Source organism: Pristis pectinata, chromosome 14 (assembly GCF_009764475.1).
Source record: "Pristis pectinata isolate sPriPec2 chromosome 14, sPriPec2.1.pri, whole genome shotgun sequence".
Taxonomy (NCBI): domain Eukaryota; kingdom Metazoa; phylum Chordata; class Chondrichthyes; order Rhinopristiformes; family Pristidae; genus Pristis; species Pristis pectinata.
In genome coordinates, this window is record NC_067418.1 from 14,106,616 (window position 1) to 14,133,696 (window position 27,081).

Here is a 27,081-nt window from a genome sequence, read left to right on the forward strand (position 1 = left end):
ATCCGTAATTCTCATTTAATATGTAAATAATATGAATCTAAACTAAGATTAGTTGTCATTTTTTGGAGGGAAGCTGTGTGAATAAGATTACTGAATAGATTCACTTTGTGTCTAAGATTGTGTTTCTTTTGCCTTTAATCATGAGATGGCTGCAATTAAATTTAGTACACAAAATTATAAGATGCAGAAAGAGACTATTCAGCCCATCTTGCTTATGCTGGGCCTTTGAAAGAAACAAATAGCTCCACTCTCTGGCTGTTTCTTCTCAGCCCTGCTGTGTTTTTTAAAACCTTTGCATTTTGTGTTCAGTTACTTTCTGAAATTTATTGTTGAAACTTCTCCTGCCACTACTTCAGGCAAAGAATTCCAGGTTATTACCATTTGTGGCTCCTGCTTCTTCTGTAGATCATGTTCAACCTACACCTCTTGGTTAATGACCCTCCTCTCACTTGTTAGAAATAATTTATGCCTGTCTTCTCATATCAAAACCCTCCTTCAATTAGTTAAATCTCTACAGAGCAGTTTGTACTCTAATTAGAGAAGTCCCAGCCTTTCTGGACTCTTCATGTCTCCAAGGTTTCTCATCCCAGGTGCTGTTGTGGTAAATTTCTTCCGTATCTTGTCCAATGCCTTGAAGTTCTTCCCAAAGTTCAGGGTGTCAAACTTCACCTGAGACCTAACCTGTGTTTTACAGATCCATATTTTTCCATGTAACTTCTGACCCAGCACAGGCATGAGCTAAAACTGGCAGTGGCATCTTCCACTGCAGTGCCTGTACTACTGGCTGCTCCTGCATTGCATTGGTGGACTCCCCCAAGGGGTTCAGCAGCTGTCAAAACTGTCATTGAAATTTAATGTCTTTGACTCCCTGGCTATCAGGGTATAGGGAGAATGGTATTTAATAGAATTTAGTTAATTTAAATATATTTAATTGTTTGCGTGTTGTTTTTTAAATGTTTTCTATGTTTAATAGTTTTTTAAATATTACTTTGATCTTTAAATAGTTCCCAGATATAAATGTCTCTGAGTGTCAAAGACATGAAATTTCAGTGATGGCTTCAACAGCTGATAGGTTTGGTGCAGGATCTCCCCAGCTGTCAGTGCAGCCCATCACTTCTGCTGAGAGAAACCTTGCACATAAGGTTGCCAACAGTCCCATATAGTACAGGACATATCGGAAGGGAGAGTTGTTTGTTCCTAATGATTTGATATGGGGTTTTGTTTTCCCATAAATACAACAGAGGTTCTGGCGGCAGGTTTAGGATTCTCCAAGATATAAAAGGAAGTGCCCATTGCTTCAACACCCAATTTACCCTGACAATCGGAAGGAGTGTGTGGAGCTTGCAACTGAAGAGTTGGGTGATGACTCTACTTTCCTACACTGTCTGCCCCGAGATCCATCCAGCACTGTGCTCAGGTCCTTACATCCACTGTGATGCAGCTCAGGCACAGGAGAACGGCTTGGTCCTGGACATCAGAACCAGAGACCAGTCTGGGGCCAGGTCGTCGGAACATGTCTGGGCCTGGGCAAGTCTCTTGCTGGCACTAATTATGATTTCAAGGATCCTTTTTAAAGAGTCATTACTGAAGTGTGAAAAATCTTTGAACTCTGTCCCACCTTCCTTCCCAGATGTTACTCTTGTGGTAGCAGTCACTAGATGTGAACGAGGCATTACGAGATAAAGCCCATGCTGTGAAATTTGATTATTTTGGAGGATTTACAGCAAGACAATATTTCCAGCTACCAGACTTAAGGAACTGGGAAATGTTTGCCTTCTGAGATCAACGGCCAGTATTTTGAATTAAGTGCTTAGCTTTTATGTATTTTTTCCAAAATTGTTGACTTTAGAGCTTTATGATAGATTTTGGGAATGGCAGATCCTGTAATATATTTTCTTTTTACTTACTTAATATCATTTCATACAATACCTGTGGTTATGTAAGACACTTTGGTCCACTGTGCTGCACCTGGGGTTTTAATGTGCTTCTAGTGACCCCATTCACAACCTATCCCTTATTGTTGGAACACAACGTAGGAAACTTTTCTTGGACCCTACCGCAGTGTGCTGGACGTCGCTGATGAACAAGAAGATGGTCTCTCAGTGTCAGACTATATCCTGGACCTTGCTGGAACAAATAGCATGGTTGAAGGGCAACCAGCAGAAAATCTTCACCAAAAGTTTAGCAAAACTTTTTTGCTTTTGTACAATCTGCCTCTACTTATTAAATCAAGGAACTGATCCTGCCAGCTACAAAGATTTATGTGGACCAAATCACTGGTTTCTCTGTTCCTCCAAGATTGATAAAATTACACCATTTAGTTCATGTTGGAACACTTCATTCTTTCTTGTGATTTTCACAAGAAATATCATTATGAGTTCTGCACCAATGTCTGGAACATTCAGATACTAAAACGACATTTTAAGAGTTTGTACTTGATCATTTGGTAGTGCTCATGATGTCTTTGCTTAGCAGCCACCATGAATTGTGAGTTTTGAACATGAATTAATTTTACCTACAGCAGAAATCATCTTGGTTTACCTGTTTTATCATGGAGCCATTATGGTTCAGAAGGCTAGTCAATCCGTTGTGTCCATGCTGGCAGCCTATAAAGCTCTCCAGTCAGTTGCATTCCCCAGCTCTATCTCCAGGGAATCAATTTCCCCACATGCTTATCCAATTTCATTTTTCAGTGTCTTTCCTTCAATCATTTATGGAGGCAGCAAGTTCTGTAGCAAGGAGGTTCCTCTTTGTTTCATCCCCCTGTATCTCCCAAAACTTTTAATGTGCTTCTAGTATTTTACCATCAGCTGATTGGAATGTATATTTTTGTCAACCTTATCTCAACCTATCATAATCCTGCATCTCTGCATGAAATCTCCCTTCAACATCCTTTGCTCCAAGGAGAAGAACCCAGCTTCTCCAACATAACATTGCAGCTGAGGTCCCTCATTCCTGGAACCATTCTGGTAAATCTCCCCTGCGCCCTTTCAAAGCTGTTAATGTACCAAATAATTCCTTAAAGGGGAGCAGGTGATTGTGACTTTCCTTCATAATATTGGGTTATTGGCGTTAAATGATTCCTCTTCAATAATTTGTTTTTGGTGATATCTGTCATTACAGCTGTTCTGGAAAATACACATTGTAAATCTCAGTATACTACATGCAATAGCATAATAGTACTGCATTGATTAAATATGCTTCTATGTCAGGAATCTGAGATATCAATGCCTAGAAATTCATACCCCACCCCCACCCCACAGCTGATAGTGGTGATAATGCTATATGGCAGCATGTATTTACTCTGCCTCTGAAATTCAGTTCCATTGAAACCACCAGAATAACTCAGGAGGCAGAGTACAAGGCACTGCCCCCACCATAGAAAGCATTTAGCATTCCCAATTGGAGGTGAATTTCTAGGCACAAAAATATTATTGCCAAGTTGAAGTCAATGATGAACACCAAATGTAGACTGGAAAACTTTTACATAATTATGTGTAAATTCCTTATTGCCTCACCCAAGGTGTCACTATTTATAATGCACAAGACTAACCTGCATTGGCTTATTGGGTTGTATTCAGTACAGTTTGAAATGCTTTTAAGCAGTTTCTGGGAGATAATCTTCTATTTGTGAATGCAATTTATGTGGTGTGTGAAAATAGGATATGCAGTACTTGGCTTATTGCAGCACAACATGGTTTGTTTGTTCTGTGTTCCTGGCGTACTGACAAATAGTTTTCTAGAAACTTCTCATGGTTTTTTTCAGATGATAGACTGCAATACTGTAGGAATCTCAGATTTGGATTTCACCTCTGAATTCTCGCTGGAGATAACCAAGGATCACGAGTGTGTGGTGAGTTTTTAAACTTCAACTAAGACAAATCTGATCAAAAATATCAGCACATGGTTGAATAATAGTGATTTTTTAAAAAATGAAAATAACTGTTTGCTTTATTCATTGGCTAGTTGTATTTCTTTACCAGCTAAGGTCAAGTCAGTGTGTTAATTGCTTTTTACCTGTGTACTATGCCTAGGAGTAGATTGGGCAAGGGGAGGAAAACATGTCCCCATTAAATATATGGATGTGCACACACGTTTGTTATATGACATTAAGGACATGTATGTGTTTGCTTCTCTAACACCTGGCAAATTTAAATTCCTGCATACCCTAACATGCAAACACACAGCTAAATCTGGTTGTGAGTCAATTAACAATAATTCTTCATATTATTTTAAATTCTGCAGTCAGTTGAAGCAGGCAATTCATTATTGCAAGTTCCAGACTATGGGAGGTGATAGGTAGAGCCAACAAAGGGCTGCAGATGGTGGAAACTGGTAGGAAAGGAAGATGGAGCACGGAGCCAAATAATGGTGGGGAGGGCATATGGAAACAGTTGGAGGAAGGGACCCAATGGAATGAGTGTGTGGGTGATGGGCATTAGGTGGGGGGAGGGGAAAGAAACTGGGTGATTGGGGGTGTGTGTGTTGGAGGACCTGGGTAGATCAGGAGAGAGAAAGGGACAGAGGGGGAGCAGGTCACCTGAAATTGGAGAATTCATTGTTCATGCCGTCAGGTTGTAACCTACCCAGGCAGAATATGAGGTGTTGTTCCTCTATAGCCATTTTCATCTGGGCCACACAGTAAACCCTTGGACATAGTTCCAAAACTGTGGCAGAAGGTCGATCATGTCATCACTGGCATTATGTTGTGATGGAAATGACTTGCAGGTCAGGCAGCACCTCGGGAGATAGATACACAGTTATTGTTCAAATCAGATGAAAAATCGTTAACCTGGAAGATGTTGCAGATGAACAGCTCTCAAGGAAGTGATTATTGATAGCTTCCCAATGGGAAGCAGAGCCTTAACACCCTTACAGGTTCACAAGTTTGACTTTGTTTATCAAGATAATAGCTAAAATCAATTGTGGTGATGGGAAGAGTGTTATAACGATCACTCCTTACCTTTAACTAGGAGGTAAGGAAGGGCAGGATTTTTGTTCACTCTCCAGCTCCTGCTGGGAGTGCGCATTTGCTACCCGGATTGGCTGTCACTACAGCCTTAATGATGACCAACCACTCATTATCAAGACTCATGTGTGCATGAGATATACATGGGTGAGATATTGATGACAAACTTGTAGTTTGCGTCTGTGTCCCCTGCACTTCAGGGCAGGAGAGAAATTCATTTAAAAAATTGCCATTATTTTAGGTTAAAAATATTAACAAAAATTGTTTTTTTCTCATTTTCTGTTCAGCATGACTTGGTTCTCAGATGGTCATAAAATGAAACTAAAACTTGTTAAAGGGATGCACAGTACTTTTCGAAGGACTTGCTTGCACCTCCTTAATATTAAAAGGCAAAGGTTGTGCATTCCCCGAAGTGTAGAAAAATTTCAATGATTATTGGGATTATTGATCCCCTTTATGCACACTTGTTATCTTGAATGACTTTTGCCTGGAAAATTCTGCTTGTAACATTCTGTTTATAGTTGTATTTGTTGGAGATCTTTGATTTGTGTTTTGGTAATCCATGTGTAAGTGAAATCTGTGGATTTTATAATTTAATCCACTTTCATTTTGTCTTTGAGGCTTTATTGATCTGTTACAGCAACACTTCTCACCTTGCACTGCATGAACGTAAACCAAGTTTACAATGTTTTGCTGTTGATTTCAAGATTTTATTACAGCCGTGTTTCTTGACATGTGGTACTCAAGTAGTTATAACACTTTCAAGCATTGTTTCCTGTCTCTTTTAGTAAATGTCATCTGTTGAGCTTAGGTTAAATAACTGTTAGCCAGGCCAACTCAAGAGTTCAATGACTAGGAAGAACAAAGTAACTTAATTTATTAACATCTCAGATGCACTTATACCACAGTTATAGCACTGATGTGAGGAATTTTTACTTTACGTTGAAGTTGCCACTGTAACTTGAGTCAAGATCCAGGTAATGTCAGGACGAAGGAAGCTCCTTGGAGAAGGTTGTTAGATTAAGCAGCTTAGCTTCATATTCATTTGAGTTTAGAAGAATGAGGAATGATTTTATTGAAACATTCGATTCTGAGGGGGAATGGCAGGGCAGATGCTTCAAGTGTGAACCCAAAATTAAGTGTGTATTTCTGAATAAGACATTGCCCATTTGAGTTGAGGAGGAGCTTCCTCTTTGAGGGTCACGGTCTTTGGAGTTCGGCGGCCCTGAGTGCTGTGAAGGTGGGGCCTTTGAATATACAGAAGGTTGAGAGAGAGATCTTTTTGGACTACAGGGGAGCCAATGGTTATGGGAAACAGACAGGAAAGTGGAGTTGAGGCCACGATTAGATAAGCTGTGATGTTATTGATTCCAGAGCTAGCTCCAAGGGGCCATATGGCCCATTCCTGCCTCTGTTTCCCACCATCTTACGGAGATAGGGTACTGTTTGTTCACTTGAACTACACAGGTTTATTGGACTGACTGCTTTGGACCAGCATGAAGTCTGTTATGTAAATCCATCGGTAGACAAGAAATGGGAAAGTTATTGAAGCAAATTCCCAGTACAAACCCTCGTTTCAAAATCCTAATTACATCTGAGTCAGTACTTACAGCCTGAAGGAAATCAAAGTCACATCCATCACTCCCAATTCATGTCCATCTGGCAGTGAAGGGATTTAATTTTTGTCTGTTTCATATACCATATTTGCTTACAGCATAGAAGGTGGCCATTATGATCATTCAACTGGAAGCGGACTCTCAGAGCAATCACATTCCCCACTAATTTTCCCGCGAACTATTCTCCCCACGTACCCATCAATTCCCCACACACAAAGAGGAAATTTACAGTAGCCAATTACCAACCTGCATGTCTTTGGGATATGAGAGGAAACTGGAGCACGCATGGGAAACCCATTCAGCCACAAGGAGAATGTGCAAACTCCACACAGAGAACAGCAGAGGTCAGGATTGAACTCAGTTCGCTGAAACCGTGAAACAGTAGCTCTACTAGCTGCGCCACTGTTCCACCCAATACATTGACCTATCTAAGTCCCTCTAATTGGGATTGGGACTTATTTGATTCAGTTCGGAGATTTGAGTCAGTATAATATGTGCATTTCATGAACAACCTTACCAACATACCTTTTGTTCTTATTTATCTGCTTGGAGTTTAATATATTATGACAAATGTGTTGGGACAACTTCTTTTTAATTTGATTTTTCTTCTCATCATATGGAATCGAACATTCCTGATTGGTTCTGACAAGATGAAATAAGCCCATTAAAAATCCAGCACCAATTTACATGAGATCTTCTGCCTTCTTTAAAACAATAGGGCCAGAATGTTTTCCCTTGTTTTGGAAGGTTGTTTGCCTTTAATGTCACACTTTGCCAACTGCAATGACCTTGAAGCTTGGAGTAGTTTAAAGTAAGGAAGGTTAAACTTTTTTTTTCTTATTTCTCATGCCTCTCACTTGTTTTATTGGATTAATCAAATTCCCCTTAACAGCTTGGATTTTTCAGATGGAACTGTGCCTTGGGCTCATTTGAATTTGTTACAAGCTTGAGGAAATCCATTTACTCTTAATTCATGGAGAATCTGTGTCATTTTCAAAGCACAGAGCAATGAGTTTTATTCAAAACCGACCTTAGTATAAACATTGTATCCAGGTGTAAAAGTAACCCCAAAGTGTGAACAGGGCATGAGGGTTATTTGTGCATGAGAAAATATTGCCCAGAAATTCATTGCCTTTTCATAGCACTAAGCCTGCTGTACAGTTGCATGAACACATCAAACTCTGCTTCTGAGTTTCATTCCATAGACATCAATGGAATGATGTTATTGACAGAATGAATTGTGCAAATATAGTGGAATGCATGAACAGAACTTTACAGTTAGCTATATTGGAGAAGGAATGAATTCTAGGGATAACCCCTCTTTCTGAAAAATGGCAAGGAATATATTTTGTGGTAAAAGATTTTGTCGTGCTGCCTTAGATTTTGGCTTATTGTAAAAACAGAACACAATACTTGAACTGAATACCTTGCACTTATTGTCAAAACATAAGCAGCTATAGTTTGCCTTTATATTGTGCTTTAAGCACACAAATCCCCTGAGATGGCTTAACAGAAAATAACAGATGAAAAACCGAAAATGAAACCATTTGGAAAAGTGAAGCAAAAGTATTAAGGGTCATGGAACTGTGTTGAGTAGATAGTTTTGGGATGTAAATCAGCCATGATCTTATTGAATAGTAGACTATACCTTTGCAGCTAAATGATCTCTTCTGCTGCTGGGTTCCCAAACTCCGATGTTTCTCTGGAGGATGCTGATGTAGGCTCTTTTATCCTTTCAGTGAATTTGTAGGATTTTGCAGAGACAGCATTGGTATTTTTCCAACACCATGAGATTCCTGCAACAAGTAGTCCAGGTCTCCATAGCTTTTAGGAGGTCAGACTTCACTGTTGCCCAGTAGACCATGAGTTTTGAGCCAGGCTTGGAAGTCTTTCACCTGGTGACCTATCTATCACACAGTTAACAACTGGATGGATGGATCATATGGAATTGGGCTATTTTTCATTTGCAAGGTAGATTGTTTCCAGAGGAAAAAGGTTGTAGCAAGGATCATCTCTGAGTCGCCTCCAAGACGTACATAAACTTGAGATTATGGAGATTAAGAAGAGGAATGGTTCCTGTCTCTATGACAAAAGCATTGTAAGTATTGCAAATGTAGAAACATTGTGCACTGCGTATTTACAAAAGAGCAGCTTAAATTGTATTTCTTCATTGAAGTGTCCAGTCATTTGCAAAGTTTGCAATGTGCTCTGCAGTAGGTTTTAAGTGTCCAGGACAATGATGGAACTAAAGCAATCTGATGGGTACATTATTCTCTCCTTATGTTGACATCACCATTCTGCTACATAGTGTCAAGGTGTCACGAGGTGGAAGTTGGCACGATTTGGTTGCTCCTGCTATGTTTTATCACTGTCATTGTCTAAGGAGAATTCACAATGCCCAACTTTCCTTGGGCAAAACTATGGAAGATCTACAAGTCAGAAGCTTAGCCCATGTTAAATGAGGGACATCTTCATCCAAACTGGCCAGTTTTTGATGATTGGTGTGTAAAATTGCTTTGAAGATGGGATGAACATAAGAAACAGGGCTGATCTAGTCTTGGCCTCAGTACTACTTTTCCAGTCTGTCCACATGCCCCTTAACTCTGTTGGAGTTCAAATGCCTTAAATATATTTGGTGACACAGCCTCTACTGCTCTCTGGGGTAGAGACTACAAAAGAGTCATGGCCCTCTGTGGGAAGAAATTCCTCTTCATGTCCACTTTGAATGAGTGACCCCTTATCTTGAAACTGCACCCTCAAGTTCTAGATATTACCACTGCAGGAAACATTGTCTGTTCATTGACTCTGTCAATCCCTTTCATATTCTGAAATGTTTCAATGAAATCATCTCTCGTTCTTCCAAACACCAGTAGTTGTGGAGCCAACATTCTTCATGTGTCAATTCGTCATCTCAGGAATCAACCACTGAACACTCTCTGCACTACCTCCAATGCAAGTAAATCTTTGAATATAAAGACCATACCTGTAGGTACAGGTCAATCTAAACACCCTGCAAAGTTGCATCAAAACCTCCCTACTTTTATACTCCATACCCTTGTATTAAAGTCCAACCTTCCATTCAATTTCCTAATTACCCGTTATACCTGTATACCCACTGCATGTATTCCATACACTATGACCCCCAGGTCCCTTTGGATCACAACCCTTTCCAGTTTCACTCCACTTAAATAGTAATTTGCTTATCCATTCTTTCTACTAAAATGGATAACCTCACATGATACTGCATCTGTAAATTTTTGCCCACTCACTTAACCTATCTATATCCCTTTGCAGGCTCTTCGTGTCCTCTTCAGATCTGCTAACCCACCATTGTTTCGTAGCCAAATTTGCTGATGATATGCCATTGTACTTGGTCCATTCATTAAAGTCAGTGCACATAGTTGAGCCCCCATCGCTGAATCCTGGCAGCCCACTAGTTATTGATTGCCAATTCAAAAATCAGGCTGAGTTTTCTGTAAGTTAGCCAAGTGCCATTCCTTGCCAATGTATTTCCCTCTCCCCTCTAACCAGCAATCCTGTGTTCATTTGTGATGTGAATGCATAGGATTAAAAGATGTGAATCTTCAGAACATAGTCCATTTACCCTGGTGATGTGGTGAAGGATTTGTTCACATTGTTCCCCTCACAAGACATCTCTGATCTGAAGGGAATCATCAATTTAAGATGTGAATCAAATTAATTGTGTGTTTTCCAAAAAAAAGGGAGGAATAATTGAAAATTATCAGTGTCAGGGTATTCTTGTCTCCAAGATCAATGTATCTGAAAAGCTTGGGAGCTGATTAACTTGCCACTTTCTGTCAGAGATAGGACTTCAGAAAAGAGACCAAAGATTGGCACCATAATTAAATATGGGAAGGGTCATTGAATAGGAGTGGCACAGTGTTGCAACCAGTAGATTTCTTGCTTCATGGCTCTAGTGATCCAACTTCAATCCTGCCCTCTGGTGCTGTGTGGAGTTTTTGCTTTCTCCAAGTGTTTCCTTCCACATCCCAAAGATGTGCAAGTTGGTAGGTTAATTGGTGACTATAAGATGCCCTAAGTGAGTGGGGTAAGTGATAGAATCTGAGGGGAGTTGATGGGAATGTGGGGGGAATAAAATGAGATGGGTGTCGATGGGTGCTTGTTGGGTGGATATAATAGGGTCTTTTAAGAGACTTTTGGATAGGTACATGGAGCTTAGAAAAATAGAGGGCTATGGGTAAGCCTAGTAACTTCTAAGGTAGGGACATGTTCAGCACAACTTTGTGGGCTGAAGGGTCTGTATTGTGCTGTAGGTTTTCTATGTTTCTATGATGGTTGGGGTGAACTTGATGGGCCAGGGGGTCTGTTTCTGTGCTGTATGATTCAGACTCACCATGAGAATTTAAAATACTGACTCTTTCTTGCAAGTTGCATTATGCAGTCAGGAAGTTATGTTGCAGCTTTATAAAATTCTAGTTAGGCCACACCTGGAGTACTGCATTCAATTCTGGTCGCCCCATTATAAGAAGGATGTGGAGGCTTTGGAGAGGGTGCAGAAGAGGTTTACCAAGATGCTGCCTGGACTGGAGGGCATGTGCTATGAGAAGAGGTTGGACAAACTTGGGATTTTTTCTCTGCAGCAGAGAAGGCTGAAGGGAGACCTGATAGAAGTTCATAAGATTACAAGAAGCATAGATAAACAGCCTGTATCTTTCCCAGGGTCGAAATGTTTAATACTAGAGGGCATGCATTTAAGGTGTGAGGGGGTAAGTTCAAAGGAAATTTGCAAAGCAAGTTTTTTTACACAGAGAGTGGTGAATGCCTGGAATGCGCTGCCAGTGCTGGTAGTGGAGGCAAGTACAATAGAAGTGTTTAAGAGGCTTTTAGATAGACACATACAGAGAATGGAGGGATATGGACATTGTGTAGGCAGAAGGGATTATTCAGTTAGGCATTTATTTACTCGTTGAATTAGTTTGGCACAACATTGTGGGCCGAAGGGCCTGTTCCTGTGCTGCACTGTTCTATGTTTAGATATTAAATACTTCAGATAGAATGTTTCTCTGCTAAATTGTTACAGAATACAGCTGGCCTGTGGAGCAGCTTGAAACGTATGCCCCTGTTGTTTCGGTATGGTTCTTAAAATTGTCAGGACTTGAACTAGATTGGCCCCCTCTATGTTTTAGTGAGCCATTTTCATCTCTCTGCACTGCTGCACTATTACTCATTTCAGAAAGCTAGACAATCCAACTTACAGCAGCTGAGCGGAATATTCACTGAAATTTTAACAATAAATGCAGTGTGTTTTGTACACAAGATTGGGTCTAACCCTCCCGCACAGCCCGTGAGTGTTTAATCTCTACGCTTGGATAAACTCCATCAAAAGCACATTATCCTCCCACTCTTGTGACCAGCTGCCTAATTGTATCGGGTCCGAACACACACTGTTGAAGCATGATAGGAGTAAAGAGGGGGGAAGAAAAAGAGATAAATTACATTGCGGTGATGATGGCAGTGATGATGATAATTATTAATGCTTTCACTGCGTTGAGCACTAGCTGTCATTCCCTTTGCTGGCTTCTCGATATTAATGAGCACTGCCTGCATGCCCATCTACTTCACCAGATCTACGCGAGTCATTGCTTTGATTCCTCATGTTCTGAATAGCTGACAGCTTCCAGCATTTTGTCTGACAGGGTGCAGGTTAAAAATGCTAATTAAGTGAACAACCCCCCACAATAGGCCAACCTCCTCTGCAAGGGAATACAGTTCGATTGCTTCAGGGTTATTTTGGTTCAGCTCTGAACGGCTTGGACCATTTGATATTTGTTTTAGTAAGACGTCCCAAGACTTTAGAGCACTATGTCGTGGTTAAGAAAGGTTATCCATTGACTCTGTGCAGGTTAAATCGACTACTAAGTTCCAGAGATTCACATCTGTTAATCCTCTGAATTTGCTGGCCGATTTGCACATTAATAAGGATGTGCCTGGTTAACGCAATTATTTTTCCAGCAAGATCATTCCCATTGTAGTGATTGAAGTGAATTAATTACTTTGAGGGTCTGCTATCATAACCAGCGGGTATGAGATGGCGTTAAAAGACGATAGATGATGTCCGCATACGCAATGGATACAAGTGCCTCAGGCACTGGAGTATAAAATCTTAAGTATACTCCGTCCCCTAAGAAAACCTTGCCAAATGCTGCGTCAATAATTAATCCATTGAAATATCTTCATTGTTTTGTGGATTAATGTTCAGAAGTGAAGAAATTTCCCCTTTTCAATCATCGTCTGTAATGTTCCAATTGTCTTGACTGGTTACGTGGTAATTGCTTGGTTCTTTGTGGTGGGGGAGATAAATAATATTGTTTTTGCTTTGCCGGAGTTATTTGATGAATAATGGTCAGGAATTATTTGGAATGGAAGGATAGAGTGTGTCAAAGCCTGATGGTGTTGATAACATGCATACATTGGAGAGAAACAAATACAGCACCGTGGATAGAAGGATAATACAGTGCTAAGAAGGTGGATGTTAGTTCAGGTGAGTGCACTGGATTGTTTTAATTGGAGAAAAAAATTACAGAATATTTAAAATGTGACCACAAGCTCATTCAGGCATCTGGTCCTTAAGAGTGTCAGAGTGGTATTTTCTGACATATTCCCCCCTCCCATCAACTGCACCTGATTTAGCCCAGGTATTGTTATCTTTGTTTGCTTTCCCCCAGAAGTGGATGACCCTCAAGGAAGGAGGTTGAGAAGTTTCCAGTTCTAATGTACCAGACATGAGTGTGGATCAAGCTTGGTGGACAAGCTGGTCTTTTCCTGCCCGTCCTTCTTGTACACCCTCCTTTTGCAGCAGGATGTGATACTTTCTGAAGGCTTAGTGTGTGAATTCTGATGGACATTTCTCTCCCGCAGCATCACGTAATCCACAACAGCAGATACAATTAAAATTGTAAGTAATGAGAACAGACCAGTTAGTTCAGACTCTCTCAGGGTCTTCTCGTTTTATCATGCCTGACAATCAGAAAGACCTGAAAACTGGAGTCTCAAATGCCAATTTAAATGAAATGGCCTCTGAGACTTCCTCATGAAATTGGTAAGGAAGCTGTCACACAAAAATGTTACCTACTCTAACACACATAGCATCCTGTCACAGTATTTCTGAGTACCGTCACAAAGCATTAGTGGTACATTATTCAATGTGAATGTTGAGACAGTCTCTGCTTTCCTTATTACGCTGGTGTGTTTTCAGCAGAGTTTGTTATTAAGGAAGGGTGCCGCAAAATGCTTAGCAAAGAAAGCTTAACAGCAATGGCCATTGGGTATTAATAAAGACCTCTTTGTAAAGATGTGTGCAAACAACACTGATGCACAGCAGGGAAGGGTGGAGACAAGGAGAGCTGTAGTGATAGGAGACTCGGAAGACAGTGGGACAGGCAGGAGATTCTGTGGCCACGATTGAGACTCCTGGCTGGAATGTTACATCCCGGATGCCAGAGTCAAGGATATCTTGGAGCGGTTGCAGAACATTCTCCAGGGAGAGGTTGAGCAACCAGACGTTGTTGTGCACATTGGTACCAGTGACATAGGAGATAAAGGGATGGTCCTGCAAAGGGAATATAGGGAGTAAGGCAGAAAATTAAAAAGAAGGACCTCAAGGGCTGTAATCTCATGATTACTCCCAGTGTCAAGAGGTTAGGAACAGGAGGATAGGACAGATGAATGTGTGGCTAGGAGCTGGTGCAGAGAGGAAGGATTCAGGTTCTTGGACCATTGAAATTTCTTTTGATGCAGAGGTGACCTGCACAAGAGGAACAGGATGCACCTGAACTGGAGGGGTACAAGTATCCTGGTGGGGAGATTTGCTAGTGGTACTGAGGAGGGTTTAAAATAGTCTGGGGGAGTGGTTTAGGACCCAAAGAAGTAGTTTGGCAGATGGACAAGTGGAGGCAAATATAAATGTTAAAGTGAGCACGTTCATTAGACAAGGCAGGCAGGGGCAAGACAGGGTGTGAGGAAGATATGATAGATTCTGCATTTATTTTAATGCAAGAAGCCCAACAGGTAAGGCAGATGAACTTGGCATGGATTGGAACATGAGACTGGGATATTATAGATACAACAGCAACAAAGTTGATGGAGGGCAAGACTAGCAGCTCATTGTACCAAGGTACAGATGCTACAGGCATGATAGAGTTGGGGGTAAGAAAGGTGAGGGGGGAGTTGAATTTTTGATTAGGGAGAACATCACAGCCGTACTTAAGAGAGGATATTCTTGGGGGAATCATGCAGAGAGGTGACATGGGTGAAACTTAGAAATAGAAAGGGGATGATCATTTTGAAGGGAATATACTATGGGCCCCACAATAGTCAACAGGAATTAGAGGAACATATGTAGGGAGATCACAGATGGTTGTAAGAATCCTGGTTGACAAGGAATATTGAGGCACTGGCCAGGAAAAAGAAGGAGGTGTATGTCAGATATCGGCAGCTGGGATCAAACGAATCCCTCGAGGAGTGTAAGAGATGTAGGAGTACACTTAACAGGGAAATCAGGAGGGTAAAAAGAGGACACGAGATTGCTTTGACAGATAGGTAATTCTACAAGTATATTAGGAGCAAAAGGGTAACGAGAGAAAGAATAGGTCCCCTCAAGAATCAATGTGGTCATCTACATGTGGAGCCACAGGAGATGGGCGAGGTGTTAAAAGAATATTTCTCATCTGTATTTATCGCAGAGAAAGTCGTGCAAGTGAAGGAACTAAGGGAAATGAATAGTGATGTATTGGAACGTATCCACATTGCCACAGAGGAGGTACTGCGGTCTTAAGGCATATTAAGGTAGATAAATCCCCGTGGCCTCAGCAAGTGTATCCCAGGCCATCCTGGAAAACAAGGAAAGAAATTGTAGGGGCCCTGGCAGAGATATTTCCATCATCTTTAGCCACTGGTGAGTTACTAGAAGACTGAAGGATGGCTAATGTTGTTCTTTCATTTAAGAAGGGCTACAAGGACAAGCCAGGGAACTACAGGCTGGTGAGCCTAATGTCAGTGGTGGGAAAGCTATTGGAGGGGATTCTGAGGGACAGGATTGACTAGCATTTGGAAAGGCAAGGACTGATTAGGGATAGTCAACATGGCGTTGTGCATGGGAAATTGTATCTCACATATTTGATTTGAGTTTTTTTTAAATAAAGGTGACAAAGAGGATTGATGAGGGCAGGATTTGACAAGGTCCCACATGGTAAGCTAGTCTGGAAGGTTAGATCACATGGGATCCAGGGTGAGTTAAGCTTGGTGGAAGGAGTCAGAGGGTGGTAGTGGAAGGTTGTTATTCACGTTGGATGCCTGTGACCAGTGATGTGCCACAGAGTTCAGGATTGGACCCTCTGTTGTTTGTCATCTTTATTAATGATTTCAATGACAATGTTTTTAACATAGTTAGTAAGTTTGTGGGTAACACCAAAATTGGTGGTGTAGTTGACAGTGAAAAAGGTTATCTAAGATTACAACAGGATCTAGATGAACTGGGGAATTGGACCACAGAATGGTAGATGGAACTTAACTCAGACAAGTGTGAAGTGATGCATTTTGTAAGTTCACTCAGAGCAGGACTTGCAAAGTAAGTGGTTGGGCCCTGGAGAGTGTTGGAGAACAGAGAGACCAAGGGGTACAGGTACATAGTTCCCTGAATGTGGTGGCATAGGTAGACAGGGTGGTGAAGAAGGAATTTATTACACTTACCTTCATTGGTTAGGGCATGAGTACAGGAGTTGGGATGTCATGATGCAACTGTACAAGTTGTTGGTGACACCACACTTGGAATATTGTGTGCAGTTCTGGTCACCCAGCTGTGTGAAGTAGAATCAGAATCAGGTTTATTATCACTGACGTGTTGTGAAATTTGTTGTTTTGCGGCAGCAGTACAGTGCAAGATGTAAAGACATAAAAATTACTGTAAGTTACAAAACTAAATAGTGCAAAAGAGTAGTAGCGAGGTAGTGATCATGGGTTCATGGACCATTCAGAAATCTGATGGCGAAAGGGAAGAAGCTGTTCCTGAAATGCTGAGTGTGGGTCTTCAGGCTCCTGTACCTCCTGCCCGATGGTAGTAACATGAAGAGGACTCAAGGGTCCTTAATGATGGATGCCGCCTTCTTGAGGCACCACCTCTTGAAGATGTCCTTGATGACAGGGAGGGTTGTGCCTATGATGGAGCTGGCAGAGTCTACAACCCTCTGCAGCCTGTTTCGATCCTGCATATTGAAGTCTCCATACCAGCCGGTGATGCAACCAGTCAGAATGCTCTCCACTGTACTTCTGTAGAAATTTGCAAGAGTCTTTGGTGACAGACCAAATGTCCTCAATCTCCTAACAAAGAAGAGCTGCTGGTGTGCCTTCTTTGTGATTACATCAATGTGTTGGGCCCAAGATAGATCCTCTGAGATGTTGCTGCCTGGGAAATTGAAGCTGCTCACCCTTTCCACCACTGATCCCTCAGTGAAGACTGGTCTGTGTTCTCCCGATTTCCCCTTCCTGAAGCCCACAATCAGTTCCTTAGTCTTGTTGATGTTGAGTGTGAGGTTGTTGTTGGGACACCACTCAACTAGCCGATCTATCTCACTCCTGCACGCCTCCTTGTCACCACCTGGGATTCTGCCAACAACAGTGGTGTCATCGGCGAACTTAGAGATGGTGTTTGAGCTGTGCCTAGCCACACAGTCATGAGCGTAGAGAGAATAGAGCAGTGGGCTAAGCACACATCCTTGAGGTGCGCCTGTGTTGACTGTCAGTGAGAAGGAAGCTGTAGAGGCAGGTACAGTTACAGTGTTCAAAAGATATTTGGACAGGTATATAGATAGAAAAGGTTTAAAGGGATATGGGCCAAACGCAGGCAAATGGATAGATATTTTGGCCAGCATGGGCAAGTTGGGCCGAAGGGCCCGTTTCTGTGTAGTGTAATTCTATGACTCAATAACTATGACTTGTTGGATTGCTGCAATGAGTGCAAGGTTTATATTGCCTGAACTTAATTTTGTTGGTGTACTGTCTTGTGTTTTATTACATTTCTGGTGAATGAAGATTAGGAAATGCACTGAAGAAAATGGACAGAAACTACCACCCTAGGTGTCCCGTACAGCTGACTGAAATATGTCCTTAATACAACAGCAGGGGAGAGAACATTGGGAGGATATTGAAAATGCATTCAAAAGGCACAGCTTATCTGTATTTTTCAATTTACTGAAGAATGTATTCGGGTTGCAGAGCACAGTAAGCTGAATAAATTTATCACATATCATAACTGGCCAAATTTGCCTTTCTTTTAGTCTATTGGGTTCAAATATTTGCAAATACCCTTTCAAAATAAAAATAGCAATTTAGAAATTTGAAGAGTTAAGACACATCGGGGTGCAACTTGCAACATCTGCCTTTCCAAAATATACAGAAATTTGGACTTAATACATGAAGCTAACAGGCATTTTATTTTACATTTTCCAGCTTTTGAAGTTTATAGCTGCAGGGAGTTTGTGAAGCATGGATATTTCCATGAACAATAATGGTTGATTGGTAAGAATGTAAAGTGCTGTTCATTTGTCCAGCCACAGCGGAAGGAATTATCCTCCATCCTGAATTGGCCTGAGAAGTAGACCCCAGCTATCTGACCTGAGCCCGACAGGTCTCGACTATGTGCATCAGATTGGGCCAAATGCTCATGCTGAGGACTTTATAAATAAACAGCCATTCCTTGATTTACGAAAGATATGTATTCCTGGAATACATTTCACAAAGCAAATTTTCTTAGATTGAAAAGGCTGGGTGAAGTGCAATATTGAACATAGAACTGTAGATCACAGGACAGGCCCTTTGGCCCCCGATGTCTGTGCCAAACACGATGCCAAAATAAACTAAATCTCTTCTGCCTGTACATGATCCATATCCCTCCATTCCCTGCATATTCATGTGTCTATCTAACAACCTCTTAAATGCCTCTATTGTATCTACTTCCTCCACTACCCCGGTAGCCTATTCCAGTCACCTAACACTCTCTATGTAAGAACAAAACTTGTCCCGCACATCTCCTTTAAACTTTCCCCCTCTCACGATAAATCTATGTTTCTACCCTGGCAAAAATATTCTGACTCCCTACCCTATCTATGCCTCCCATAATTTTATAAGCTTCTATCAGGTCTCCCCTCAGCCTCTGACACTCCAGAGAAAAGAAACCAAGTTTGTCCATCCTCTCCTCCTAGCTCATACCCTCCAGCGCAGGCAGTGCCCTGCTAAACCTCTTCTGTACCCTTTCCAAAGCCTCCACATCCTTTCTGTAATGGGGCGACCAGAATTGCACACAATACTCCAAGTCTGGCTTAACCAAAGTTTTATGTGGCTTCAATATGAATAGGTACTTCAGTGAAAAACATTTTGATGCTAAAGGAACTCAGCAGGCCAGGCAGCATCTGTGGAGAAAAGCAGGCGGTCAACGTTTCGGGTCAGAACCCTTCTTCAGGACTGAAGATAGGAAAAGGGGATGCCCAATATATAGGAGGGAAAAGCAAACCAGTGATAGGTGGACAAAAGAGGGGAGGTGGGGTGGGCACAGGGTGGTGATAGGTAGATGCAGGTAAGAGATAGTGATAGGCAGGTTTGGGGGAGGAGCAGATCTACTGGGGGATGGGTCAAAAGTTAGAAGAGAGAAGAGAAAAAGGCTAGGAAAGGGAAGAAGCACGGTGGTGGGGTAGGGTGTTTTTGGGGAAGGGGGTGGGGATTGCCTAAAGTGGGAGAATTCAATGTTCATGCCATTAGGCTGCAAGGTTCCAAGACAGAAAATGAGGTGCTGTTTCTACAGTTTGCACTTGGAATTCTCCTGGCAGTGGAGGAAGCCGAGGGCTGTCATATCAGTGTTAGTGTGGGAGGGGGAGTTGAAGTGACTAGCAATGAGAAGGTGCAGATCGTGGTTACGGACAGAGTGCAGATGTTCTGTGAAACGGTTATCTAGTCTGCATTTGGTCTCACCAATGTAGAGGAGGCCACACTTGGAACACCGAATGCAGTAGATGACATTAAGGGAGGTGCAGGTGAATCTCTGTCTCACCTGAAAGGACCGTTTGGGTCCCTGGATGGAGGTGGTATAGGGGCAGGTGTTGCACCTATGGCGGGGGCAGTGGAAAGTTCCCGGGGTGGGAGTGGGATGGGTAGGGAGGGAGGAGTGAACGAGGGAGTTGTGGAGAGAGCGTTCCCTGCAAAAGGCAGAAAGGGATGGGGAGGGGAAGATACGCTTGGTGGTGGGGTCCCGTTGGAGATGGCGGAAGTGGTGGAGAATGATACTTTGGTACCGTGTATTCCCCTGCACAGAGAGTAACATGCTATTTGTTAAAGCAAAAGATAGAATAATAGAGTTATGCAGCATGGAAACAGGCCTGCGGCCCGCTGAGTCCATGCCGACCATCTCTCACCCATTTGTGCCAATCCTACACTAATCCCACATCCCATCAACTCCCCACCAATTCCACCACTCATCTTCATGCTAGGGGTAAATTACAGTGGCAAGTTACACCAAGCAATCTGCACATCTTTGGGATGTGGAAGGAAACCAAAGCACCCGGAGGAAACCCACGTGGTCAGAGGGAGAAGGTGCAAGCTCCCTGAGGTCAGTATTGAAGCCGCGTTTCTCGAGCTGTGAGACAGCTGCTCCGCTAACTGATCCACAAAGCTGAATCAAATATACTCGTTATAATTGTATATTTCATATGGATCCCTGCACACCTGGGCTGGGATGGGATTCTGAATGGAAATGGTCAGGTTGGGTATCAAAAGAATTATAACTTTGTGGGAGTGGGTCAGGTTTGACCTAGCTGTGGTCACGTCAGATTTTAGTTCATTGCTGAGCAGATCTCTACTGAAAACATGATGCTGGGCTGTCCTCTTGAGCCACTAGAGTCAAAACCTGTCAGGTTTGCCGATATCCTTCAGGGACCGAGATCTGCTTACCTGGTCTGGGCCCATACCTACAGCCATGTGGTATACTCTTAACTGGCCCCCTCCCCCCGCCCCGAGTTGAGCCACTCACTCCAAAGGCAGTTAGAGATGGGCATTCAATGTTGGCTGAGCCAGCTGAATGAAGATTCAAAAAAAGAAATTGTTCTGTGTCTCCCAGTTTGGGATACGAGGATGAAATGAGCCAGCTGACACTCGGCAGTCCCAAAGAAGCATCCTGCGAAATTTCCAGAAAAATCCAAAAGAAATTTCCCAAAAAAATCCAGAAGAAATTTCCCAAAAAATCACGAAGAAATTTCCCCGGGATGTGCAATGAAAGTCACAAGGCTGAGATAAGCTGGAGTTTAGAAGCCTGTACGTCCGACTGTCCGTCTCCTCACTGACCTCACCACTGGTGCAGCAGTGACTCTCTGAAGAGAGGGTCTGGATACTCTGCAGCTTTTTGACAGGGAGATGAACCCATCTGTTTTAATGGGAGTCACTGATACTGTGGAAAAAGATGACTTATTTTGTTTTATTTAACATTTTAATCACTAGTCGATATCTTAAAGTGAATCCTTTTTATTTTTAAAGTATTTTCAATATATTAAATGCGAATCAGAGACATTTCAAACTGTTCAAAAGACTTTGGCAGCCGGCAAGCTGCTTCTGCTTCCTTCTTGGAGCCCACTTCACTTCGTAGTGTGCCTCTTTCGCGTTGTCAGCTCTTCTGGTTCTCCCCATCCAGAGGTACAGTACGGTAGCATAGTGGTTAGCACAATGCTTTACAGTGCCAGCGACCCGGGTTCAAATCCGGCCACTGTCTGTAAGGAGTTTGTACGTTCTCCCCGTGTCTGTGTGGGTTTCCTCCGGGTGCTCCGGTTTCCTCCCACATTCCAAAGACGTACAGGTTAGGAAGTTATGGGCATGCTATGTTGGCACCGGAAGCGTGGCGACACTTGCGGGCTGCCCCCCAAAATCACTACGCAGAAGATGTATTTCACTGTGTGTTTCAATGTACATGTGACTAATAAAGATCTTATCTTATAAGTTGGGGGTGGTGTCTCTGGGCAGTGGTCCAGGGGACACAGTGGTGCAGCAGTTAGTACTGCTGCCTCACAGTTCCAGGTACCTAAGTTTAAACGATCCCCAGTGCTGTCTGTGTGAAGTTTGCATGTTCTCCCTGTGATGCATCCCGCATCCTGAAAATGTGCCGGCAGGTTAAATAGTTGCTGTCAATTACTCCTTTGTGTTGGTTAAATGGCAAGGAGAATCTATGGGGAGTTGGTCAACAAGGGGGAGAGGATAAGTTGCAGGGCCACAAGGAAATAAAGGAAGGGGGAATGGGATTGCTCTCTTGGGAGGCAGCATGAAACAAATGGGCAGAAAGGCCTCCATCTATGTCGTTATTAGGCTAAGTCCCAAGCAATCCCTGATAACGTCTCGTCACAATATGTATACCAAAGGGCATTTATGATAGAGCAATAAAGCGTTTCCTCTGATACACAATGTACGTTGGGACAGTTCTGAGTGCTTTTGTCATAGATGCAAATTTGTTTCCTGCCTTAGAATAATATGCAATTTGCTTGCTTCTGTTTGTGTTCTTTGAAGCACTTGGATGTTGTAATTGGATAGCACTAGTTCTTTGGACTGTACACAATTCCATAGCCTCAAGCAGGAAGGTCATTTTTGATTGATGTCTTCCCCTGAACTTGGTTATATAAAGAGACAAATCTGTTGAGAGAAAGTAAAAGAGCATTTTTCCCATTTATAGGATTTCTTTTGTACATTTGATCCCAGAATATTTTGATTTCTTATCAATAGCCTTCCCTGAAAGTGGTGAAACTACAATATTTTCTGTTTTATTTATTACATGTGTTTGGTGGTCAAAGAAGGTGACAACATGTCACTTGCTTGACCTAATGAAACATTTGATTTGCTCAGTAGAGAGTTTGAGGATAAATGAGCCATTTAAAACTGAAATTTCTCATGTTTCCACATATTGAATTAATACTATTTTTTGCGATTTCAAATATACAGAAAACCATGCTGCTGTATAAAATCTGATAAAATCTAGGGACTTACCATTTGAAAGAAAATGGAATATTTATGAGCTAAAGGCCTGACTTCATTTAAATCCCGACATCCAACAAAAAGTATGGATGCTTAACTTTCTTCACTTGTCAAAAATTGTTAGCTTTTATGGATTTCTTGTTGGTTCCTAGCAGAAGGTAGCAGGTGGCCTGTTTTTTTTAGATGGGAATTCATCTATTTTAATTTTTCTGGAAGATTAACAAGAGTCTTTAGTAACCAGTGCAGCTGTTGGCTTTTAAAGATTTCAATTTATTTGTCCTTGACCCATGCTGTTTGCCTTGACGAGGTATTTATTGGGAACAAAAGGCCAAATTATCCCCAAAATTACGACGCCTCCCATCCAGTCCCAAATTTTTTTTGTCAGCCTTCAGCTGCAGTTACTTATCCAGGGTTCCCTAATAGTTACTGTTTCCTAGATTATGTTACCCAGAAACAAGAAGGCGAATGATAAGTATGGTCAGATAACTCCAGTCTATCAGCCTTTCTCTCCAGGGAGCTGTGGAAGTGAAAGTGCAGTCACTTGTCTTGCATTTTCCTCGTTTAACACTTACCAAGGGAGACTGTCAGAGCAAGAGCAAGCTACACATGATAGACTGCAGTGGCACAGACAACCTGAGGACATGATCTGAGTGAAGATGGTGTGTGGTTCCATGGGGGAGGAGGGAAGACTGTATCGATCGCCATAGTTCTTGTAACTGAGAATAATAACTGGTGCTTTTCAGGTGCGATTAGAATTCATCAGCCCTTGTCATATAATTTTGTTCAATTGTGTTGCACAAACCTTGTTCAATCTGACTTGTCCATGTCAATATGCACTGATTAGCATTAATCTGTTCTGGAGGTGAATTAACAGGCTCTGCCATGATTAAAAGGAAAATGTTCCCTGGAGCCAACTGTTAATTTATAACAATTATATGAAGTGTAGATTATGTGTAGGGCTTGTCCAGGGTCCAGATATGATTTCATCTTCTTTGCTGTTCTCACTTCAGCATCCCTCTATTTATATATGTATTTGAGTTAAAAGCTGTACGTTCAATCAGATTGATTTTGAAAGGGTAAATAACAGTTCCACTCACTTCAACCAAAAGCAGCTAACCTGTAGCCAAAAACAGAGACACCCAAAATTTCTTCTATTCACTGGCTCAGGAGGCTTGCTTTCCCAGTGCAGACCATTGCTGGGTGACTAGCATTTTTACAGACGTCCATAAGTTGATTTTGTCAGCAAGCTGGAAAAATTACACCAAAGTCATTCGATATTGGTAACCTTACCTCCACAGTATTGTAATGAATGGCATCAAAAGTATGTAAAGCTGATAAGAAAGAACAATTACTAAAAGTGGAGAGAGAGAAGCAACCAGTTCTGCTGTTCATAGGAACAAACATATGTATGTATGTCAGACTTCTGAATTTGATAACATTATGGGAGCTCATTTATATTTATGGGTGTCCGTAAATTAGGCATTCGTAATCTGGGGATGGCGTGTATGGCAAAAATGACTTCATATTATTGAAGCTTCTGTTTAAATAACTTAATTAATTTTAGCAATTGCTTTGAAAAGGAAAGCAGTAGTGTTTTAAATGATTGATGATGGAGTTGATTTTTAACTCGCCCAGGGTGGAATTAGAGGACCAACTGCACTGTCAAAACTGATTTGTGAAATATGTGGCCTTGCTCCTTCTTGCTGAGGTTTTAGCTGGATACTCCCAACAACCAGTGTGCCTTCCTGGCTTGGGCAGCACCCTCATGAATATGTGCAAATTGGGTTTGGTGCAATCCATTGAAAAAAAATGGCCTTAAACTTAGCCTAGAGTCAAGAGAAGCAGAATATTCCTCCGACCCACGGAAAGAAAGCCGAAGACTCTATCATCCTGGGATCCCTTCTTGCTGAATCTGGCTCCTCACTTAATCGAGAGCTCGCCTCTAGAATGCATGACATTCATCTGCTGTCGGTCACCCAGCTGAAGGTTATCAGTGGGGTGAGGTGGATGATTATTTTTCTCCCCCAATACCTCGTCATTTAAAGTTTCCCCCACCAAAAAAAATCCAGGACCTGGAAGCGCTAATTAAAATTTATTGCATGCAGTATTTGCATCTGTAATAAAGCCTTCCTATCCTGGCCCCATTCAGCCACCTTCAGAGTCCCCTAAGGGTTCACCTTTACCTCATCCTCTTTCTCATCTGCTGACTGCACTTCCATAGTGATATTCTCAAACACTGAGCCAACCTTTGTACTGCAGATACCCAGCTCATGGTCTCCCCTATGCTGCCAATCTGATCAATGTTGGATGATTCAAACTTTCCTCCAACTGAGCATAAAGAAGACTAAAGCCATTGCTTTCGTTTTCTGCCGTAAAGCTCCTTCTGCTTGGCACCAATGCCAGTTCCACTTGAGCCACTCAATCAATCTGAAGCGAACTGTGCAAAACCATGATGTGCTGTGCAGTTGAGAACTGAGCTTCAAACCCTATCATCCATCCATCACCTAGATTGTTGGTTCCATCTCTATAACTTTGTTTTGCTCCAAGGCTACTTTACCTTCAGGGCTGACAGAATTTTTGTCACCTTCAAGCTCAATATTGTACATAATTCGCAATGATTATAGACTGTGCCACATAATATCATACAATGCCATCTTTCCTCTTTTCTGTATTTTTTCTCTGGTGCAATTGATTCAAATTCCTCCACATCTGCATGAGGGCGTGAAACAATATAAAAGGGAATCCATAAATATTGTATGGACTCATGAAAAAGGAAAAAGAGCTCTCAGTTGGATGTAAGATATCCCTGGCACAAGTTTGAAGAAGAGGAGGTTAGTATCCCCTGTGTCCTAGCCAATACTTCAGAAACATCACGAAAGAACAACATTGCTTTTGTGGAAGTTCACTGCCATGTTTCCAACATTACAATAGTGAGTATTCCTCTGTTTTAAGAACAACTAGTGTCTTGAAAATCAACAAGAATTCATTCAATGCCAACAAGAATGGCATTTCCCAGTGGAAAGGTTATTGTAGCAAGACAGGAATACAGAGCTGAGGTTACAATTGGATTAGTTATCTTAGTGGCAGAGTAGCTTTGGCAGAATTGCTTAATCGTCCTCCTAATTCATATCTCGATGATATAAGTAGGAGGCATTTTGGCTAGTACTTCATTAATCTAAGGCATTATAGTATACTTCAGTATTCTTACAGAAGAAGTACTCCAGTGTTAAGTTGTGTTAAAGCTTACTACACCAAAAATTTAAATTCACTGTTAAATAACAATTATGGAAAAGTCACTTTTTTTTTTAATAATAATAGTCTGTGAGAACCAGTTAATAATCATAGAAAGTACAGCACAATACAGGCCCTTCGGCCCACAATGTACAAGGATCCAAAACCTGGGTTCAAGTGAATGCCACACCGCTGAATTTAATTCTGTAGCCCATAATATTGTTGGTGTAAAATGCTAATGCATGCCAATAACAACATTAGTTCTGGTTGCACTGGGCGCACAGCCTCCCCCAAAAAAGTAACAACTCGGTGTTAATAGTTTGGAAACATGGCCTTAATTAAACTGAAGCAATTGGAATTCAACAAAGTGGGATGTTCAAATGAAGGTCATTGACCTGAAGTGTTAACTCATGTGTCCCTCTCCACAGATGCTACCTGACCTAAGTATTTCCAGCATTTCTGATTTAGTTTCCATTTTTAACTTCCACAATATTTGTTCTTCTATCGTCGTTCACTCGATGCATTTGCATATTGGATATTGCTGTGATCCCATGTGGGAGGATTGTCCGGGACACTGCTTAACTTGGGTTGTCTCTTTGGGCTCCTTTGATGGTTCAGTGGATGACTCTGTTGTGTAATATTGTCCTCAGTGATCCAGACCAAAAGGTTCCAGGATCAGTCCCTGGCCTCTGCTGAGTTGCAGCATTTTTATATTCCATGTAGTGATGTTGTCAAGAAAGCAATTCACAGAGGAGAGCTGATTGTGTAATCGGTTGAACTCTGCTTTTATGCTGATGCTCTCAGACTACAGACACTTTGATTGCCTCCTGCATTTCTCAGTATGAGAATCATAGAGCCAGATGGAATGGGGCTGAGGTCAAGAGCTTCGCCTACAGTAGAGAACAGGAACTGATGTATCATATCCCACTGTCTATCCCCCAACTCACTGAGTGGCACAACTTGTAGAGCTGCTGCCTCATGGTTCCAGAGACCCAGGTTCAATCCTGAACTCTGGTGCTGTCTGTGTGGAGTTTGTACATTTTCCCTGTGACCATGTGGGTTTCTCCCAGATGCTCTGGTTTTCTCCCACATCCCAAGGACATGCTGGTTAGTGAGTTAATTGGACACTATAAATTTCCCCTGGTGGATAGGTGAGTGGTAGAGTCTGGGGGAATTGATGGGAATAAGGGGAGAACAAAGTAAAATTCATGTTGGATTAATGTAAATGAGGGG

At 41.9% G+C, this 27,081-nt stretch overlaps 1 protein-coding gene across 2 annotated transcripts in view; it reads left to right on the forward strand.

Annotated features, from left to right (window-relative positions):
- Positions 1-27,081, forward strand: part of prmt3 (protein arginine methyltransferase 3) — a 179,955-nt gene that overhangs the window by 113,843 nt on the left and 39,031 nt on the right. For both annotated transcript variants that reach the window (XM_052029301.1, XM_052029300.1), the window contains exon 13: positions 3,767-3,853. In XM_052029301.1, coding sequence (XP_051885261.1) covers positions 3,767-3,853 — 87 coding nt within the window. The remainder of the gene's footprint in view (positions 1-3,766; positions 3,854-27,081) is intronic.